The following is a 23,025-nucleotide window of genomic DNA, read 5'->3' as shown; positions in this document are numbered from 1 at the left end:
TTTGTTTGCTTTTTTGTTTGTTTGTTTTTTTTTTTTTTTAAGATGTGGACAACGATCACATGTAATGCAAGCTTCTGGCTCCTCCATTCTGTTGTGGAATAAGAAGAACACAGATTTGGGTCAGGTCAGAGGAGCAACAGTTTATTTACTATAGCTGTAGGAGAGAAGACAGCAGCAGACAAGCAGGCTCTGCTGCTGTGAGCAGAGTAAAATGAGCGGAGGGTTTATATGCTCTTAGAGACACCACGTGAAAGATGACAGGGCCTGAGCTATACATACCTGTTGCAAACACAAGGCCACAGGCCTGCTCAAGGAGTCTGAATTCTGCTTTCTTCAGCGCAGAAGTAATTTCTCATTAAGATTACACGATGATTACTGTTTCAGGAGACAGAGTGAAGGTTTGATGAAGAGGCCCACCAAAGCCCCAGCATTTCTATATCCACAATTCTCCAAAGGTTGTTCATTATGCTCAGAGTGACCGCCTGTTACATGGGAACAGGGAACTACTACTAGTTCTGTTGGGGGGGGCAGTCCTTCCACCCTTGGCCTGTTGCATCAGGAAGAAGGGTGGTAAAGGCTTGAAACTGTAAGGCTGCATCACACACCCAATGTGCTTGTGCTAAATGGCTTCTAGCTGCAATATCATCTGTAATGTCTGACATATAGGTCACTTCAGTGCCTTCTGCCTAAGTACAATGAAGCAATAAAAGTGAGTCAGAAACAGGTAAGGAAAAAATATTTATATGAAATCACATTTCCTTCCTTTCTTTAGTAAAAATTATAGAGAAAAACATCAGGTGTGAACCTCAGCATCTTGTTTCCTCTTGCTTTTCTTTTTCTTTTGATTCTGGATGAAAGGAGTAAGAAAAATTGACTTCCATAGAAATAAATGCTGCAAGGGTTACAGCACAGCTTCTTTATTTATTGTTCCCCAGAATCTTTTAAGACTATTAAAACAGTTGAGGTAATCAAATGAAAAGCATTGTAAAAATGTGTTTCTTTAATAAGAATCCTTTGTTCAATTTATAGACCAAAGCAAGTGACTGGATCTGAGGGTGTGCTGCCTCTATACAAGCAGCCCCCAGATTGCTTTGCTAGTCACATCATAAAGCCACATGGAAATGGTTCCCACCACATCGCATCTCCTTCAGATGTCTAAAGTCTTCTCTCAAAGAGAAGAGACTTTTTTGCCCTCCATGGCATACATTTGCATTTCTCCAGATAAAATCTCATCTGGTGATACTATTCCTGTTTTTAATCTCTAGAGATGCATTCCTAGAAGAGAGAGGCATGCAGGAATGATACACATTCGCATAGTGGAGGATAAAGGCAAAAAAGGAGCTGGTATACACGTGAACAAATGCAGCAGGTAAGACTCCTACATTTTTTCCAGTCCCTGCAGGAGCAAACAGTGGTATAAACCTCAGCTGCAGTCATCTCCTTGCAGTAATGTTATTAAGATTTTTAATAGTAACAGCAAGTGTCTAAGCAGTGGTTCTGTTGACTGTATCATGATTCAATGGATCCAGTAAATTAAACACCCTGCTAGAAAAAGAATAGCAATGACAAAAGCAGCGCAACTGTTGAAACATTTCACAACCGTTTTACTCTATTTTTTTCTTCCCTTCTTACCCGATATTCCCCCTTTTTGGGGATATTTTTGCAACTCCTTCAATGTACATCAAATTTGGTAGAAAAGTTTACTTTTAGCCCACACCACAGATGTTTCAAAGGCAGTAACTGACTCAAGTTTGTCTCGTGATGTTAACAGTGTTGTAGCTTTATGTTGCCATGGCTTCTTCAGTCTACAAAATAATACTTTTAAGAGGACATTTAGGTCTTCCATAGCCCTTATTTCATATGAGATGGGGCTAACCTGAAGGATAAGAAAGTGGAATCAGTTGTCAGGGGTTCTAGATGGCTGATGGCAGACCTTGGCATAGACCCAAGGTATCCTCATTTCCATGAGGCTGTAGCAGCTGCCCTTATCCTGACTCCATGTGATGCAAGCAGGATTTTTGACATCAAAATTAAAAAAAAAAAAAGACAACAAAACTGACCACAACCAGCACACAAACAGAACAGTTCCATGTTGAGACCTCACATCAAATGAAAACCTCTGAAGCCTAAGTCTGACATCTGCTCAGTGTTCTTAGATGAAAAGCTTCTTACAGCTGTTGGTTAAGTAGCAATCAATCAGCCTTGAAGTTTAAGTAGTTATAGGTACTGCTCTAAACGCGTGGGATTCCAGTTCACATTCTAGTCATGAAGAAGCCAGCAATTACAAATGCTTAACCTGAGTTTTTTACTTTTGCACACTGGAACATTCATATCCAAATTACCTTTAGCAACCATATTATTGAAAAGTCAGTCCAAATTTAGGAACAGTAGTACACTGGTTGTCAGTGCAAGTTGAATGCATGCCTATAAAAGGGTGATGCTATAAAAGGGTGATAATGGTACCATCCTTACCCTTGTGACCCCGTATCATTTTCATTCCCAGGCTGCATGTATGCAAGGACAGGATAACCATATGCTGGCTAATCCACTGGAAAGCTGACATTTTCTAAGTGTTCTACTTTTTTGACCTAAATTACCTCTCTAATGTACTTTTGGCTACAACAGAAATCATGCTGAGAAGCCTCACCACAAAGAATGGAGGTTTATTGAGTACATCACTATGCTAATGCCTCCTCAGCAGGTAGACATAGAATAGACAGTCCATGGATCCTTTCTGAGATGCAATGAAGAATGCCATCCTGGTATAGTAACACTAGGAGTGACTCCTAACATTGCCAAAAGCAGACACGTCCCCAGATCCTGAAACTGTGCTAATTGCCAGAGATTCACACAGCTTCATAGTTTGTTTTTTTTTTTTTTTTTTTTTTTTTGCATGCATTTCACCACATACCTCTGGGTGCTGGCTGAACTGAGTCAGGTTTTACTTTCCACCTAATCACTAAAAGCAAATTGATCACCATAAGGAAGCTTAAGCAACTTGCTCAAGTTGAGCGCATGGACAGCAGCACTCTGTGTGGACTAAAGCATACTTGCATATGGATTTCCAGACCAGACCAAACCTAAAAAAATGGGTAGGATGGGGTTAAACCACTGCTCAGCAGGAGCAGAGCCATCCAGGCCATTTCTGCACCTTCTTGACTGTGCATGGGAGTGAAGGTCCACTCCTGAAAAGTAACAAACATCCTCTTCTTCCTTCTGTATTTACCATGTAGTAGTGCTTAGGCCAGTCTAAAGGGACAGAATAAAGTCACCCAGATTTTTGGTCAAGAACCCTTGTATGATCTGGCCATTCTCTGTTCCCCCAAAAGGACAGGAGCCTTGCTATTTCTTGAAATGCACCTGTTGCAATGTGACATTGGACTAAAACTACAGCATGCAGTCTGCTGTAGTTCAGTAAACCTAATGTTTCAAACATTTGTAAATGCTTGAAACAGTCAAATCAAATGCTTTCAGTAGGACAAAGCAAGATCCCAAGTCTAAAGATGGATTTCTTTCTAAACAAGTTTTAGAAATCTAGCAATATATCTAGACATCACACAAGCACACCTCTTGTGCTAAATCAGAACGTAGGGTCTGAATGCTCTTCTTTCTCCCACCTGTCTGACCCTCTTTGACACTCAGGAAATGCAAATAATTCCCATAGTTTTTCGTTCCTCATTTATTTATTTATTTATTTACTTTTGTAAGAAATACAAGTTTCTGCTAGTGTGGAACACTTCAGATAATACGAACATAAACAAAACCCGCCATGAAGGACAAATTCTTTCCAGCTCCCTTCACCCAAGCAGAGGCCAGAAACTCAGTGCTGTTTTTTCTGCACTTCTTGCTGTGAGTGTCCTACAGTGACATTCAATGAGGTTTCTCAAAAGAAACTGAAGAGCTTAAATTCAGCATCTTCTGCTGTTTTTCAGGGGACCTCAGACCCCTCTGCAATTCCCAAGTGAATGCCAGTTCTACTTTCCCTGAATCACAAGTTATAAACAAGAGATTCAAACTTACCTCTAGTGTATCTGTCACCTCTGGCACATTGCACCATGCCAACCACCCCTTGTTTGGGAATCCAAGGCTATTGCCCTATTCCAAAATAACACTTAAAGCCAAATAGCAATGCATTCTCTGTTGCTAGGTGTGCTGAGGCTCATCAGCTTGTCTCCTACAGGTAAGTTATCCGTAAATAAAGTGATTCAAGGGAGAAATTTTTGATGGGAAACTCTCCCAGAGCCATCCAGGTGGTAACAGAGGGGAAAAGCAGGTAGACTGAAAGAGCTACTGGATTCTGTTTTAAAACTGCAATGGACTTGAGCTCATGACTTACCATTTTTTCATGAACTTACCTCTTAGGTATCCAAGTGATATCCATGAAGTGAAATGCACCTAGCACTTCCCCAAACCAACTGTATACTCTCTTGCCACCTATTTTGAGAGAGATGCTCATCTACAGCTTATAACCATATGCAGTAGAAATTCAATCATTTAATTAATGAAGGAAAAGGATGATAGGTTATATAATTCATTTGGCAACTTCTGTGAAAATAAAATAACAACTGAAAAAGACTGGCAAATACCAATTCAGGACAAAACATACTTTATTCTACTGTAATGTCAGAAGTACAAGAAAAGTACTGCAGAAGACCATGCTAATGGGACTTAGGGGGGGTTTTTGAAGGACAGAAACACAAGATAATGGGGTACTACTGTACTCAGTGCAAAAACTGATCTGAGGCACAAGTACACTACTGTTTAAGCAGCTCGATTCAAGCACAGCTCTGGTATGTGATCTACTCTGTTTTCTTTCTATATGACAAATCTATAGTAAAGCTACTTTTACATCAAATAGGCAGTAGATTCAAGTCAGGGGTGTCCAAATTGCCACTAGGCAGCTAAAAATAAAAATAAAAAAAATACCCTGCACAGTCACCTTCCACATTTTAATTTCAGATATGGAGCTGTGGCAAGTGAAGAAAAGTTATTCGGAAAGATCAGAGGCCAGATCTGGTTGTCTCCTTGTACATCTGTGGGTAACTTATTTCACATTGGCCACTATTTACCCAATAAGAAAAAATAAATAAATATGGATCTCTGATAAAGAATCATACATATCTAACATTCAAATTAATTGCAGCCCTTGAGTTCTTAACTTATGGCTTAAGACAATGAAAGTGTTTGGGCACCCTTGAGTTAATTAAGTTAATGAACAGCATTTTTGCTACAAGGCAAGCAACATCACTGTTTTAAGCAGAGCTGACCTCTACAAGAAAGCAGAAATCCAAGTCAATAGTTACTACTAGGCTGACAGGTACTGCTGCCCAGAAAGATAAAAAAGTAACATCACAATGAAAAATTTCAAAGTTGAAAGAGAAGAGAGTTTGAACACCAGAAGTGGCATATGAAAACAAGCTGTTTAAGTTAATCTTTTCACAAGATGCAGCTTGCGTAACTCTATGCATGAACAAACATGCTGGCAGTCTTCTCCTTTTACACAGCAGCTGTGTTTAACATAAGAAGTTCTGGGTTTAAAGAAAGCTACTTGAAGAAATAAGATCTGCAATTGCCTGTCAACTTAATGAGATTAATAAAGAAATAATGAAAAAAATTTACTACCGAAACAGGAGTTTCCCACTGGATCCCTATCATGACAAACACAACTTCTGATTGGTAAGCAACACAAGACTAAACAGACAAGTATTATTTTATATTATTACTATGCTTATAAGTTACATCAGTTTAAAAAAAAAAAAAAAGAAGCCAAGCAGTTTTGCCCTATTTCAAGAATAGTTTTCAATCAACATCAGTTTACATAGTGACTGTGACTTCACAAACAGGAAATGGTGACATCCTGGGGTCAAGAATGACAAAAAAAAAAATAATGGGCTCTGTGCTACCAATCAACCTCGACAAGAATATGACACAAGGGCCAGCCCAAGCTGTACCACCACTGAACCTTTAGCACTTGGCACAAATTCGGATCTCTTTAGTTTAGCTAGCAAATCAGGTGAAAAGACCGAGTCAAAAAAGAAGTAGCTAAAAACTTAAGCCAAAATTGGAATATACTTTAAAAAAAAAACACCTGTAATTTTAAAATAACTTTACACTGATATCAGTTTCTGCAAACTAAATAAAGAAAATTGATCTCTCTCTAACAAAAGAAAAATCCCCCAAACATTTTCCTTTTAGCCCACTGTATCTGCAGATACATTCTCAGATCTAACAGTTATAAATGCAAGAGAGAAAAAGTTACAGCAACTGCACAACATTCTTTCTACAAACAGCTGCTGGAAGGATAGTAAAATATAAAGGAATAAAGAAAGGAAGGTTCCATCTAAAAAAACTCTCAAAATCTTTCCCACTCTGTAGTCCATGAATCCGACTCTGATGCTAAGGTGACAGTGTATGTAAGCAGATTTTTTTTGTTGATTTTATTACTTTCGAGTTTCGAATGAAGAGAACCCAAGCAGAGACTCAAGTCTCTTCAGGAATTGTCAGACGGAACATGCTCCTCAAATCCTTCACTCTCTCGGACCAAAGCTCTTTCCAGGATAACGCGGCCTTCCTTGTAGCGCTGGCTGTCTTCAGTAGCAAATTCATAGATCCAACCCAGTTTGCTGTTGCAGTTCTTGCAGCTCACATCTCGAACCATGTGGCGGCCAGTGAGCATGACCCGATCCTGAACTTCACTGTATTGCAGATTTACCACCTAACACACACATACAGGGGACAGGGAATAGAAAGAATTAGTCTGCCTGAAGCAAACCTTGAAAACAATAGGCGTGAATGTCAACATTTTGATAGTAGTCTGTGACACTGCGTGTGAACTGAAAACTGAAGTCGAATAGTCTGTGGCCCCTGAAAATCTCCTCCTTGAGAAAGTTTATGCTTTTAAAAGACATTTCACAGGGTTGTATCACGATCACTGTCTAACGGAGAGAGGCATGAAACCCTATCATTAGACAGACAAGAGTGCAAAGTACAGTGTTCAACTTTGGATGATATGTTCCTGGTGAAGAGTTTATAAAAAACTAACTTTTAGTGAACCACTTGTAAATACATCTACCCTATTTCTAAGAACTAATATGACTGCTTATTTCCAGAAATCAGAACTAAAATATTAAGATGTGGTACATAAAATTCTTGGGAAGCTTTTGAAATAATCATATGAGAAAAAGGCTTGGTGGCTGAGAACATAAGACATTCTCTTCTCATTATACATTCACTTTTTGGGTATGCATTATCTTGTCAGTTTAAAATATACTTTTAACTTGTTTAGGTAGTAACATCACAAAATCAGGATGTATAGTTCACTCAAAAGTGATGTCAGAACTGTATCTAAACTGACAATGCATGGCAAGATTCTAAAAGATGGGGCTGCACTTCTTCTTACGCTTTCCACCTGATTATGCCTGCTCTCTCTGCGTCAGCTGTAAGGGTCCTGGCTGCAAAATATGAAAGTCAAACTTCTTCTTTGATTGAAACCTACTATTTAACACACAGGATTTCAACCCCAAGACCACGTGATTACTGGATGAGACAGAAATCAGATGCACAGCTCTCTTGTATAGCTATACAGACTTACTTGCATATTCATACTACTCACAGGATTCAGTAAATACCAGACAGAAAGCCCCAGACCAAGCACAGTGAAGTGAAGACATTCTTGACACCTCTATCAACTCTGCCAACAGCCAGTGGCAAAATGGTTTTCAATGAACACAAAAACAAAAGATAAAACACTAACGGTTACATGATCAGGAACTTTGTGAGAAAGCAAAGGAAGATCACTGTTTCTCACTGACTAATGAAGAAGTCTATATCAAAGGGTTAATAATTACTGCTACAACTCACTCAGGGTTATGACATACATATTTCAATCAGTTGATTTTAATCAAATTTGATAAATATAAAATATTGAACTAATCCCAAGCACTATTACCTGTAAAAGATTTTTTATTTTGCTGAAATACTATTAGTCCAAAATGTTTTAGACATGAAAAATATAATCTACACTTCTTTTCTTTCAAGCTAAGTAAATAAAAGGCAAATTATTTTGAAACTCTGATAGACAAAAAGATAGTCTTAAAATGAGTTTGAGGTTCGTATTACAGAACCTGGTTTCCAAAGCTAAAACTCCCTACATTTTGGTGATGCTACAATATTCATAATCTTCTTTATAGTCTTTTAGTATTGCAGATAAATTTAGACAGCTTGCCATTAACAGTCAATGCCAAATTTGACTTCACATACAGTGGAATAGATCAAAAAATAGTAATTACAAAGCACTTTTGGTAGAGTTAAAAACTTCTTGGCTGACAGATTAATATCTCAGTTTTCAGAAGTATTAGATCACATTTGGCTTTTTACCAACCTTGTTAAAAAGAAAGGCTCTTCCTGTGGCCCCTGTGAAGCGAGTGGAGATGAGCTCAGAGCGATTGGTCAGAATTGTGTCGCAGTTTGCACAGGAGAACAGGCGAGTGCCACCAATATGATCCAGAAAAATTCTTCCCATTTTTGGAACTTATGTAAGTCTATACTCAAGACCTGAAAGAAAAAAAAAAAAGTAAATTTAAATAAAGTATCACAGCAAACAAAAACAAAAAAGACCCACGTATATTGCTGAATATTCTGCAAACCCATTCAGCTAATCACTGCAAAAGTTCTTTCAGATATAAATTACTGAACTCACAGACTGTATTCATCCTTTCTCACTCACCAGATTAAGAAACACCAAACTTAACCAAAATAACAATTTATTTCCTAAAATTGACCACATCACAAGTAAGATACACACCTAGATACAAGTTAGTTACATTAAATAAGGGAAGCATGAACTGAAACTCTTCAAATATTGTGATGACACTTGCAGACCAGCCTCCTCCTAGACTACATGGTTCTTAAACCCAGAAGCTTACACTTCTTCCCTATTTTCTTTTCCTCCTTATTATGATGCCGAAATTCCATTCCGGTATATATTCTCAACGAGTCACCCAGCTTAGTCAGCACTGGGAAATGAAGTACATAGAAATACATTGAGTCACCAAGACAATTACAGTGTCATTTTCCCAAATAACACCCCCATCCCCTCCTTTATAAATATATTTGCTCTCGTTTTGCACATTTAGCACATGCAGCCACAGAATACCACCATCCTGGATGCTTTTAAAACACCTGAGTAACTCCCCTATCAGAAAAAGAGCTTCAAAAGCAAATGTAGATTTGCAATACCTTATAAATAAAGCCCTTGCTAGTAGGGAAAATTGAAGTATCTCAACACTAAACCAACACATTACTAAGTTACCTAGTGAGTAGACACAGAGCATATCAGACAGTCTAAAACTTAATCACAGAGGATGAGATAACATGACAAAGGAATTAAAATATGCTACTTTCATTTCAACTGCAGAAAAGTTTGATGATTAAATATCTGAAGTTAAACAATATGCCTCCATTTATGCTTCAGATGCGGACTCAAAAAAAGTATTTTTACTGTTTTTTCACGCACAACAATGCAAAGTAAATCTGACACTGTGATATACACATTGTGTGGACATTTCAGAGCAGGAGACAGTGTGCTGTTCATACAGAAACCTGTCAAATTTTGTGCTCATCAAGTTGAGTATTCTATGTCAAATGCCTTGAGAACAAATACCTAAACTAAACACGTTTGAAGTTTTAGAAGCTCAGTTTCTTAAAGCTTACTTCAAGATGCACAAACAAAACGGTATAAAACAAGCACCTGCACACACAAAATTTCAAGTAGTTCATACATACAAAAATCATAAATCACTGGAAAATATTTATAAACAGGTTGTTTCCTTGAAATGTAAAAATTCTAACAATGAAAAAGATGACTAATATTGAATGGAGTGGTTTTAGTGTAAACTCCTGGCGTGTGGATTCTTCAAATCACTCGTCTTCTAGACCCCATCTGAAGGATATATAACAATTCAAAGCAATGGAATGACACTTTCCTTTAAAGGTGATACAATACCCATTGCTCTTCCTGAAGGATAAATATAACAGGTCTTGAGTTTGATAAAATATTTCAGATAATTAGCTCAGCATAGTGGTGTAACTCCTTGTGACTGGACTCAAAATACAGTAAATATTTTTCTTCAATTTTCTCTAAGTGCCATACCTTTCTAATACGGGCCTTTATCTTCCATAGCAAATGATGAAGAAAAAAATTTGAACAATGACAGCATGGAGGAAAATCAACAGACAATAAGTGTGAGTAAGTATCATCCAATCTCCAACCAGAAGAAACCACAAATACAAGCAATAGCAGTAATTGTGACAGATATGCCCATAAGGCACTTGGCCTAGCTCTATGCGCCATTCTTACTACTTTTGGATGTTATTTTATGTTGATTGTATTGTCTATTAAAAACAAGGAACTGATCACAAGTTACTGTAAGCGTGAAATCAACATGCAAAGGGGTGTTTCCTTCAGGGCAAACAAAAGGCTCACCCTGCCATTATTTTTAGAAGCTAACATAAAAAATACAAAAATATGCCTGTCTTTTACCAAGAGCAGCCCAAACGCTGACCTTGCTAAGTGACAAAAACAGATCCATTACATAGACTAACCTAGCAAACCATGGTAATTTGAAAAATATACACCAGAACTGTCAGAAATGCAAAGATAGCAAGCATCTAAAAACATAATTCACTTAACCACACCAAAAAACAGGAACCCAAAGACACAGAGATTAAAATTTAAATACTTAAGGAAAGTTGAGTATAATTCTTACTAGTTAAAAGTCAAAGTGACACCCAAATATTATATTACTTCTAATACGGCATCATGCATGCAGGTGTTGAGTCCTGGAGTCCAAATATTTAAATAAATGCATGAATAAATATACCCAAAGACTTCAGGTCTAAAAAACTTGTCCAGAAATAAAAGGCCTAAATCCCTCAATTATTCATATCACCACAAAGAGCTGAAAGATACCTCATCATTAACTAAGTGATAGAGAAGCTTCCAACAAGAATTAAGCCCTAACAGAAAGACGAAAAGAGATTTACTCAATGGCAGCACAAGGACGTGAGAATTCATGCTAAAGCTCCAGCAGAAACTAACAGGCCAACTGATACTGGAAGAATGCACTTTGGAATACAGAACATCAGAAAAAAAGCGTCTTTTTGAGAAAATCAACATACTTAAAAGTTTAGAAAATAAACCTCTGTAATCTGCATTGCTAGTTTTTTTTTTTAATCAGTCAAAAAAAAAATGCTCAAGATTTAATGCAATCCTATTCGAATTTCTAACATTTCAAATAACCACTGCACTCATCTGCCTCATGGCAATTTGTGGTTAAAATAAATAACAGCCCGGAACTCCTACCATTAGCTCTCCATTTTCATTGTTACAGAATTTCAACAAATCCAAAAAGATCCAGCTGAAAACAAGTCACCTTGCATAGTCATTGCGTTACTATTCAGTTATAAAATGTAGAAAAATTACAAAATGACTTCTAGTTAGACAGCCTCCAAATGCTGCATTTGATCATGAGTTTTCTAAATGAACTAACAAGGAACTGTCACTTTTTCTTCACATATAATTTAGATAAGTGAATTTTAATTTGGAATCACTCCTCTCCCTCCCCCCCGCCCCCCTTTTTAGCCAAGCTACAAAACATGGTATTCACTTCTAAGACCAATGCAGAAGGTATTTGCTGTGTATAAAGACTGTTCTCTCATTATGTAAAGATCCTGCATCCTAAAGGGTATACTCACTGTGCGTTGGAGGAAAAACAAACAAACAAACAAAACAGCAAAAGCACAACAGAACAAGGGAAAGCAATTTTCCATATTGGAAATGGAATTGGGACTCATACTCCTTACATATAGAAGCAGAGTGTACAAAGTCACCCAAGAGAACTGTGATTTTTCCTCCCCTATAGTTTTCACTTCCATGTAAAAGGCATGGCCATCTATTCACATTTACACATGTAAATGGTCTAAAAAAAAACACTTGTAGGCAGTGGGAAGGCTTTCTTAAAAAAAAAAAAAAAAAAGTCGAAGAATTATGAAACATTAAAGCTCCTCCAAGAGCCTGGGGGAGGAAAAATGCACAGGAAGCACACTTAGCCATTCATCCACTCTTTACACTTAAAGATAGTGAAAGTAACTTCCATTTGTGCAGAGAGCTGGCCAAGTTTCCTGTTGGCATTCACACCAGAAAGTGACCCTACCAAATTGCACCAGTGACATCACGCTACCAGAAGAAGTTGCAGTAGCATTGAACAGAATATCAGTTACTCACAAAACCAAGGTCTGAGAAAAGACTTTTTTTTGGCCCATGCTTTCTTCTTTAAAGTCAAGCTAGGTATTTTTTGTTGGATATATGTCTCTGACAAAGTCCTGCCTGCACAAGTCATAACATTAAAATCATGGATGCCAAATTAAAATGACAGACTTCTTTACATCTCATTAGCGTAGGTATCTACGCTAACACAGTTTTTTGTGGATTTAACTTTGTTAAATCCACAACAGTTCAAAGAGGCAGGTACTTCTATGAACTTCAAGAAGATGCCACTCTGTCCTAAGTCAGCACCCAGAACACTACTATCAACGTGCACCTTTGAGAGTACTTTTAGAAGAAGGATCAGTGATAGCTCATCTTCCCTAGCTAGTAATGCTTGTCGATAGAGCATCATTGTGACAGTACAAGCCTTGATATAGGTTCTTAGTCATACTGTAAAAACATTTCTTGCCTACATGCTTCTCCCAGGAAGTGCATGGACAGTCAGGAAACCATGAGCATTGTGCCTGGGTGCTGTAATATGCATTCCTGTGCAGAGTGCTCCTAAACTTACACGTCTTTCAGTGTTGATTTTGGAAACACCGAGCAACGGCTGTAAAAGAGCTGACATTCAACAAGTTAAATTTCACCACTATCTGCTCACAGAGTTCAAACCACCTGAACAACTATGTGGTTGGTATTTGTAGTACCTAGCCTGCACACTTTTGTAAGCAATAATGAATAAAAAAGTAACGCAAAGAGTTTTTTTATTAACATTTTTAAAATTACAAGTCAAGGTTTTCTCGTCTCAGAGTCTACCTCTTGAAGACACAGGGCTCTCCGAGTGAGAGCTCAAGAGAGCCAGCAGGCACACACCAGACTCCAGATATAGCAGATGCCTCAGCGTTGCTTCAGCATCTCAGATCTACAACAGAAAACAGCTGCTAGTTAAAGGATACAAAGCTATCTCAGCCTCTCATTCTCCATACCTCTAACTAAAATAATTTTCATTTGTATGGTGAGCAAACAACTGTTCAACCTCCCTTGAAAAATGACGGTGCATTCCCCTGAATAAAACATTCTGACAATGTACTTACTCTGGAACAGAGCTTAAGATTCATCATCTCATCTCAGGAACAGGGCTTAAGCTTTATCTTCTCATGGACAAAAGAGGGAAAAGGATACTTAGCACAGCCACACAAGACTACACATTAAAGAATCACTAGGGAAAAAAACACACTTTCTCTTTACCTTGCCAGGTTTCTGCTGCTCACAGGATGCATATGAAAACGTGTTGAAAATGTGTAGCCTTTCAGCAGGTCTGAGAACCAGCAGTCCTCCAATATAGACTTCTGCGACTGTTAAAGCAAACAGGGCCGAGTCTCTGGCCCCTGCCTACATAGAGGATTTGTTACCAGAAAGCACCACACGTAGCCAAAAGCAAAGAACTGGAACAGGATGCTACACTCCTCAGAGCCACCCCCCCTACCCTACGAAACTGCACAAGGAAGTTAACACAAACAAATGACTGAAGAGTCTTTGGCAACGTGATGAACACCGTGCATGGCTCCCACCCATAACAAGTTGGCTTTCAGCAGGAAACTGCATTTGTGCAAGTGACAGTAGCGTAATTTTCTGTTGTGGACAGTTTCCTTCAGGTAGAGTGAAAGCTTTGTGTACAGGCAGTGTGTTTAAATGCACCCAGTTACGTTCTGCTGGTGTATGCAAACACTGACACGTGACAGCGGGTGCACCCGGATGGGGGCTCGCTTCTAGCACTGCCCCTTTACCTCAGTGCCTCCCATGTCACAACGCTCTTGTGAGATAATAAATAGAAGCACTAGTTTACAAGTGATAGCAGATTCGGATTAAATTTCTTCCCCACTACTACACAGAGTCCAAACCGGGTAACAACCTGTGTTTCCTGGTCATCTTTTCCCCTCTGACTTTTTTTAAGAAGCCTGTGTTTCCTGGGTTTCATTTTTTTCTGTACTAAGCATACAAAACGTTTGCCTACCGATCCAGTCCGCAACCTGAACTACAGCTGAGCTAATTCCGGTGTTTTGTTTTCATTACTTTTAGCGCAGGAGCGGTACGAACCTTCACCAGGAGACACCAACGGCTTAGTAAGTCACGAAAAGAAAACAATAAATAAATATACAAGCAGTAAAGATATGGTGAAAAGACGATGACCACCCCAAATACACCCCAAGGGCACGAAGGCTGTCAGCGTAACCCCCTCACCTCACCAAGAGCCTCTCCCCCCACCCTGAAGCCCCTACACGCAGAGCCTTTCCCCCGAGCTCCCACAGCGCACTTACACCAGGTATTTCACCACAAGGTATTTCCAATCCCAGCCTGAGGCACACACACACGCTCCGGCCAGGACACCGCCACGACCCCACCAACACCTCACCCCCCCCACAGGCCGCAGGGCCGGGGCCCGGCTCCCCCCTTGCCACAAAGCGCGGGGCGGGGCGGGCCGGGCCGGGCTCCGTCAGGGGCCCGCAGCCAACCAGCGCCGGCCCGGCCCCGGCAGCGCCCTGACAACAAGCGGCAGGAAACAGCTGACGGGGGGGGGGGCACCGGCAGGGCCCGGGCACGGCCCCACCGGGAGGGCACGGCTGGGGGAGGGAGGGAGAGAGAGAGAGAAGCGGGGAGGGGGGCAGCGAGCAACCGGGGCTGGGAGGGGGTGGGGAGGTGCGGCAGCGCCCGCTCGAAGCGGCTCCGTCACAGCCACAGTCGCAGCCCCCGCCTCGCCCCGGTGTCCCCGCTCGAAGCGGCCGCCCCGCGGTTACCTGCCCGCTGCCCCCTGCCCTGTGTCGGCTCGGCGGGTGCTCGGCCGGTGCCTTCCGACGCTCCGGGTGCGCGGCGCCGCCCCCGGCCCGCCCCGCCCCGCGCGTCAGGCAGCGCCGGGGGAGGGCTCCCGGAGATAAACGGCCGGGACCCAGCACGGGGGGGGCGATCTCGGCCGTTTTGGGGGGTTGGGTGGGCGGTGGGCTCTGGAAGGGTGGGTCTCAGTCTGGGTAGTTGGGTGCTGAGCGCTGACAGGGCTCACGGTGGCCTCAGCCTCCCTCTGGGTGGTGGGGAGTAAGGGAAAGGGGTTTTGGGGGCTGTCAGGCAGCAGGCACCTCAGGGGTGGTGGCACAGGGACAGCAAAAGTGCTGGGGGTGTTAGAAGCACAGAATGTCCCCAGCTGGAAGGGAGCCGTAAGGATTATCCAACTCCTGGCTGCACACAGGTCTGCCCAAAAATTCAGACCGTGTGGCTAAGGGCACAGTCCAAATGCTTCTTGAACTCCAACAGGCTTGGTGCGGTGACTGCACCCCTGGGGAGCCTGTGCCAGTGTGCAACCAACTTCTCAGTGAAGAACCTCTTCTGATACCCAGCCTGAACCTGCCCTGCCTCAGCTTGACACCATTCCCGTGGGTCCTGTCACTGGCCACTAAAGAGAACAGCTCAGCGCCTGCCCCTTCACACCCCCTTGTGAGGAATCACAGAATCACAGAATTTCTAGGTTGGAAAAGACCTCAAGATCATCGAGTCCAACCTCTGACCTAACACTAACAGTCCTCCACTAAACCATATCCCTAAGCTCTACATCTAAACGTCTTTTAAAGACCTCCAGGGATGGTGACTCCACCACTTCCCTGGGCAGCCCGTTCCAATGTCTAACAACCCTTTCAGTAAAGTTCTTCCTACAATCCAACCTAAAACTCCCCCGGCGCAACTTAAGCCCATTCCCCCTCATCCTGTCAACAGGCACGTGGGAGAACAGACCACAATGAGGCCTCTCCTCAGCCTCCTCTTCTCCAGGCTGAACAGGCCCAGTGCCCTCAGCCGCTCCTCATATGTCTTCCCCTCTAGGCCCTTCACCATCTTCATTGCCCTCCTCTGGACACTTCAACAGCTTCATGTCCTTTTTGTGCTGTGGTGCCCAGAACTGCACACAGTGCTGGAGGTGAGGCTGCACCAGCACAGAGCAGAGTGGGACAATCCCTCGACCGACTAGCAATGCCGTGCTTGATGCACCCCAGGGTACGGTTGGCAAGAAAGCCATAAAGACTGCACCAGGGGAACCGTTTACGTTGCAATCATTGTAATATAACCATGAAAATAAAGCAAAGCACAAACCTATAAATAGTATTGGCAAACATGGGGACCCCCTCCTGGTGTAGGGTTGCTGGTGGGCCCTGCTCTGCCTCAGCAAGGCAGAGCAGAGCGGTGGGACCGTGGGGACAATGCTGGCTGTCAGCAGGGATGGCTGCAGAAACCCATCATAAGCGTTGCTTAAGGACGTGGTTTAGTGGGTAATATCGGTGGTAGGGGGACTGTTGGTGGCCATGGAGGTCTTTTCCAACCTTAGTGATTCTATGATTATGCTACATTTTCAGGAATAAGGAAGGTAGCAGCACCAATCAGGAAGAAACCAAACTGACCAGGAGACAAGCAGAGAATGGATTAGCCTTTGTTCAACAGATGGCATCAGGGACTGATGTTTTTATCTCCCTTGTAAAGGAGCTTAGAGGAAACGGGGCAGGGGAGGGCAAGGTAGGGCACATTTATTAGAATGAAGCAGCAGGCTCTAGCAGCTCTGCTGGAAAATGCCAAAAATACCAAAAGAAATTTCCCATTAGTTTGCAAGGGAGATGCTACATGTCAGCTACGGGGTGAATAACAGGAACAGCAATATTGTACCACATGATACTTCTTTTCAAAGTAGGTTGGGAACATTCATTAATTCTCTTCTGGCATAGGTAAATTCAGTGCAGTCAGCAGTTTATTTCTATACTTCACATGCCAGGATTTGGGAAGACATTTTCCACAGCTGACTCATATTGTGATAGCTTAAATGACCCTGGAAGGAGGAACCAGTCTCCAGAAAAGGCCTGGTGCTAGGTCTGGAATTTAATAGACTAGAGAGAGATCGTGGCTGCCTGTACCCAACAGTTCTAGGAAGGCCCATCCTTGATACTAAATCCAGTCTCCCCCTACTGTGAGTGTTACTATAGGATGTGTTCAAGGAAAACTGAGGTGATTGAGGACACAAACTATACAGTGAAAATCAGACACCAGCATATTGATCTAATTAAAACCTCTGACAAAACTTCTGCAGAAGTCAATGAGCCCTGGGTTTATCCCATTGAACTAGCACCAGGACTCAAAGGCTGTTTATGCAGATCTCTCTTTAAAGATGAATGTTAGACCTTAGTGGTTTTTGCTTCTACTCAGTCTCCAGAAACACTAACACATTTCTAGCACATTTGTGGATTCCTGTGTGGCAAAGCTAAGCCTACCAAACATGCATGCCAGAGAATGGGCAGGGATCTAGCAGGCTTGTCCATTGCTGTTTCTCCCATGCCCAGAAGTTCTGGCAGCAAAAATACGAAGCTAGACATACAGGCTGTGATTTCCGAGAGAGAAACTTGACTCTTATACATCCCCTCTATGAGTTCTCAGCTTTGCTACTCTTCAAAGGCTGGGTTCATTTCACTAGATGCTCTTGTTATTTGAAAACGGTTACTGATGACCTGTATTTTCCAGTGGAGAAGGTGCAGCCTGCAGCTTCATTCTTATAAAGTAAGCCTACTGACAGAAAAGTAATATTTTGCTTTTCATTTTCCCCTCAGAAGTTGGCCGTTCACTCCCAGCACCCTGCAGATAGCAAGCTGAAACCTGTTTCCTCTGAGAACTGCAATGGACACAGGTGCCATTTACAGAAAGATACTTTTTCAGATGATTGTTTTGCCAGGGGAAATCATTTATATAGGTAATTTAAAGATTAGAAGATTAGGATCAAGGATGAGGTGGTCTCTCTATGCCCTCTCTATAACAGCGGAACTGGCTTCATTACCCTGTCACTGCCCCCCTCCTCCTGCCCTCCCAAGCTGCTGGTCAGATTTTGGAAGGTGCTTAAGTATGAAATTCCAAAGCATTCAGGAGCCGTATCAAAGAAAGGACTTAATGTCCAAAGGGAGCTTGGAGTTCCTGTGCTTTTACTAAGATGTCAGGAACAGTGACAATAAGCAGACTCGATGCCAGGGAATACACAAAGCTCTCCTGCGTCAATGAAGAGTCATCATTGTGAACGTCGCCATTCAGGGAGGCCAACAGAGGGGCAAAAAATCAACCTGAAGCCAGCCACTATTGCAATCAACAGTACTTGCTGCCATTCTCTAGCAAAGAGAGCACAGTTGCTAAGTACATGTAGAATGGGTGTTGATACAAGCACATCAATGATGGGATCTCACAGCTTTTTGTATTGCTAGGCCTTTTTCTGTTCTCCACAGGGAAGGAAGATTACTGAAATGAGGAGAGCTTTCAGGTTGTGGTCTCTTGCAAAAGGATAGACTGATTATTGTTCCTCCTATTTACAGGTTCCCATAACCATTTCCTTGTCAAGGGTCAGGATTACTCCATCCCTCCTTCTCTGAAAATGTTTAGAAACCACACCTGCTCCAAAGGATCAAGAGGTTTGGAGGACAGACCATCTGTATGACAGGTGTGTACTTGCTCTTTCTCTTGTTGCTGTGTCCCAAATATTGCTGTATAGTGGCAACACTCTGCAAGATCATATGAGTTCACTTTTTTTTTTCATTTGGGGGAGATTTTATCAAGTGCCCTATACCTTCATAACGGTCATCTGATTGTGTCCCTTCCTCCACATGACATCTTGATCTGATGCACACATGTGAGTAGAGAGAAGATGCAGTGGGGTGGTGCTCCATTGACCCTCCTGAACAGGGCAGGCAATGATTTAGCTGTCAACTCCCGTCTGTTTCACAACAGACAATTTCAAGTGAGCTATCATATTCAGCTAAGGTAAAGCTGGAACCGTTCCTTTAGCACACACACAAAAAAAAATAATCCAACAACAACCACTAAGCAAAAACAAACAAAATCACAACAGCTGTCTACCGAGAAAGGAGATAAATATTTTGAGAGAGAGCAGCTACTCCAGTTTACATTGAGTTCATCAAACAGTCTAGGTGTTCCCTATTGTTTGGGAGCAGTGGATGAGAACAAAGACAGATTGGGCTAGAAAGAGCCCTACACAGGGAGGCTGAGAGCACATACAAAATAGGACACGTTTTAATGGCTACACAGGATCACCATTTTTTGATATAATCAGAGGAAAATACTAGATTAGGTATATGTATATATACACACATACCTGAGGCCCAGATGAATTCCCATAGCTTTCTGTTTGGTTACACTTACATCAAGAGAATGAACTGCTCTATTACACTTATTTCATAGGACAGCAAGGAAAGATTGTTGTAGCATTGTCCATCTTTTCTGATTGCTCTTCCTAAAGCTCAAGGTGGGTCTTCGCAGCTGCAGTCAACATGGCATTTCCTTGAATTTCTTGGAGCTGATTCAGTATTGTCATCAGTCTTTTAACAGTGCCACCCTTGTTCAGGAGGTGTCAAAGGTGAATGTAAAGGAAAGAGCCAGCCCCGTTCTATATTTAATAGACTCTTTTGTTCATAGATAACTACACAAATACATTTATCAAGGATGATAAATTTCAAGGGAGCAGAGATCAAAAGGCAAGCAAAGTCTGGGAGAGGAAAGAAGTAGCCCACATAGAAATTTAGAAGGGAACAGAACAATACATGCAAGCTTACCCAATAAATACCTTCTCTTCATCCATACCACTGAAGCTGTAGGGGAGAGGCTTGTTTTGTGATCTGCATTACAACCTAATACATGGTTGTAGTCTAATATCTCTCTGAAGGCAGAATACACATAAAATGGGAGGAGAGCTCAGTGAGTATATGTCCACGTTTAAAACCAGTCTCCAGGGTGAAGAACCTTGAGAATACAGACTTCAAATCTGTTTTCTGCCCATCAGTAAGCACAGGTGAGTGGCATCACCTTCGTAAATGAGGAATGTGTTTTTGCACGTGAAATTTGATAATAAGAGCCCACAGCTGATGAAACAAAAAAGGCTTAGCTCCCCTTTAGAGGTCTGTGAGGGGGGCTGTCAACACAGAGGCCAGCTGTACAGCTGAAAGTACAGCACCATTTTGCACCTGGGATACAGTAGGAGAGACCATATATAGTTTATTGCAGGGCATTACTGAGATTGCCACAGAAGAGAGAATAGATTGCCTGAGAAAGAACCCAGGTACAATAGGAGATAAAAACTGGATAATAGCTGCATGTCTTACATCTGAAATTACAGCCCTGAGAACTTGCACTTGCACAGTACCATCCATGCAAAGGTTTTAAAGTACTTTGCTAGTCTGAATGAGCAACACAATTCTTGCCGCAGAGATAAAGATCGGGAGTGCAAGTGAGGCAAAGCAAGTCATCTGAAACCCCTTGTCAGGCTAGAGCGGGGATGGCCAGGAGTTCAGCCAGGAGCACAGAGCAAGGAGTTTTCCCATTTGCTGTGCTCTCCGGGCTACACTTTGGCCAAGATCCCAAAGGACAGTGTGCTTGGTGGCTTTCACTTGGTCAGCTGCTCACATGGCAAAGAATATGATGTGGCACTGGTAATCTCATGTGATCGTACACCAGACAGGGGCTGATTTAGACTAGCAGGGGGGACTTGTAAAGGTAGCCCGTGTTACTCTAAAGCCAGTGAAACTGGTGAGTGTAAGAGGAGCACAGGGAATTACAGGTTTAGACTCAAATGGGCTCACACAACTACAGAACAGCATGTGTGTAAGCAACCCACACCATGCCTGATTCAGTGTTCTTATTTCAATAGGACTACACATAGATTGCTCACATTTGACAGATGTAAGCCAGCTTTCTTCCTAGCTTTGTGAGACATAACATGTGAAGGTGGATGTTGGCTTTCACGGGTGATTATGCATCAACAATTATATCAGAGACACACAATAAGACACTACCAGTATCTCAGCAAGGAGCTGAGCTGCAGCAATGACAGCTTCATGTGGGACAGGTACACCCAACACAGCATGGGGTGGAGGGCACCACAGGGCTACCTACTGGAAGAGGAAGCCTTCAAAGAAAAGTGGCTACTGCTTGTGTTTTGAGAGCAGCACAGGGCAGGAATAAAGCAAACAACAACATGAATTAACCAATTAAAACATGGAAAATTATTCCATGGTTACTGTTGTTGCATGATTAGTCAAGCTTCTAGGCATCTGGTAATGTGACAGCTAATTATTATTACTACTGTGTTTTGACAGATTTTTAAGAGGCCTCATGTAGGTGCCTCACTCCTCTTCAGTTTACAGAGGCTTAGGCAACAGGGACTTGTTCACAGCCCAGCTTCAGACTGGAATATGGGAGGCTAGATGCAGTAATGATTCCTTTGTAAGCCTCTAACAAGCTAAAAGCAAATGTACCCTCACAGGTGCCCTACTAAAACCTAGACTGGTTTGAAAAGGTTATTTCGATTGAATTAGCCGATTTCTTTACAGGCCAGTTAGTAAGGCTAAGTGATCCTTGTAGAGCTGCAGCATAAGAGCATATGGTTTTCTATACATCCAAGCACATCCTGTCGTTTAGTAGAGCTTAGGACACTGTCAGGCTTACAATGCACACCACAAAGAGAGGCAGCAGAAGTGCCTAGCACATGCTTATTTGCACTACTAGCCACCCCCCATCTCCACTAACTGAACAGCATTCAATAAAGCAAACTCCAGAGGGAGGGAATGGATAGATATGAAGACCCCTTTAGCAGACAAAAACAAAGGGTTGTGTGTGGGGGGAGAGGAAGTAGTCTTCTGTGAACCCCACCCCAAGCAAAAAGGAGGAACTGGGAGCACTAAGTAGACCTGTTCATCATAGGACCCATATCTGCAAGCATGTATAGACAGTTCTGCATGAGTTAACACAAAGTAAACCATGAAAAAGGGCACCAAAAAGATACTGGCTTCTTCCCTTACCTTAAATGAGGGCAGGCTTAACTCCAAAATATTTGTCAGGGAGCATCAATGAGCCACTGTTCCTAAGGAGCACCAAAGCCATGAGCCAGAGGCCATCTTAGCACAAACCTAGATCTGCAGACAGCAAGCAGAACCAGATGCTGGTAACAGGGTCAATCAGCAGGACCAGACACAGCAAGCAATGAAACAGGTCCCTGCTCCATCCAGGAACAAAAGGAAACAGCAAGGACAGATCGCAAGCTGCAACAACCACACGAGGGGGCCAGTCATCCAGCAGAAAAGCCCCCTGCAGAGGAAGTCGAAGGTCCATTCAGGAGGCCAGACTAGATGGTGACATACCTGCAACCCAACTCAGGCAGGAACTGAGCAAATCCACAATTCAGAATTTAAAGGGAGCCCCCAGGGCCCATGAGCAGAGGGCATGGGGAGGTAGCCCCAGGTGGGGCTGGTCAGTGCAATTCATGTCTCCGAGTGCCCTCAGGGCCCTGACTGTGTTTTAGAGTTAAAATGGCATTGCTAAACCAGGAAGAGGGTGGTAGGAACAGGTTAACTTGAACTTCTCAGAGTATAACACGTTGGCATTTCCTGATACCCATTTAAAAATAAATAAATAAATAAATATTTTGTTGTAATTTAGCATGACTTTAATCCATGAAAATGCATTGATATTTGTCTGGGGGAATCTTGGGCTCAAGCCTGATGAATTTACAAGAGGAAATATGTCTGATCTTGATCCTATTCCTTGCAGCTTTTTGTTTCAAAACCATGCACACTCTGGACAGTTTCTGATTCTGATTTCTGACTTTGGGGAGATCCAGTTTTAAACAGCGGAGAACAAAGCAAGTCCAGAAGAAACACAGTGTGGAGAAACCAGGACTGGGACATTTTTAA

General features: G+C 42.1%; 1 protein-coding gene across 5 annotated transcripts in view; it reads right to left on the bottom strand.

Annotated features, from left to right (window-relative positions):
• Window positions 1-5,748: 5,748 nt before the first annotated feature.
• Window positions 5,749-23,025, bottom strand: part of YPEL5 (yippee like 5) — a 39,260-nt gene continuing 21,983 nt past the window's right edge. For 2 of the 5 annotated variants that reach the window (XM_032184354.1, XM_032184356.1), the window contains exons 2-3: window positions 8,381-8,553; window positions 5,749-6,715 (exon numbers count right to left, since the gene is read on the bottom strand). In XM_032184354.1, coding sequence (XP_032040245.1) covers window positions 6,491-6,715; window positions 8,381-8,521 — 366 coding nt within the window. In that variant the 5' untranslated portion in view covers window positions 8,522-8,553 and the 3' untranslated portion in view covers window positions 5,749-6,490. Of the gene's footprint in view, window positions 6,716-8,380; window positions 8,554-13,359; window positions 13,381-14,583; window positions 14,697-15,060; window positions 15,081-23,025 lie in introns of those variants that run through there. The other 3 variants (XM_032184353.1, XM_032184352.1, XM_032184355.1) reach the window with 3 other exon arrangements.

This window comes from Aythya fuligula, chromosome 3 (assembly GCF_009819795.1).
Source record: "Aythya fuligula isolate bAytFul2 chromosome 3, bAytFul2.pri, whole genome shotgun sequence".
NCBI lineage: Eukaryota > Metazoa > Chordata > Aves > Anseriformes > Anatidae > Aythya > Aythya fuligula.
This window is presented reverse-complemented; position numbering and strand designations above follow the sequence as displayed.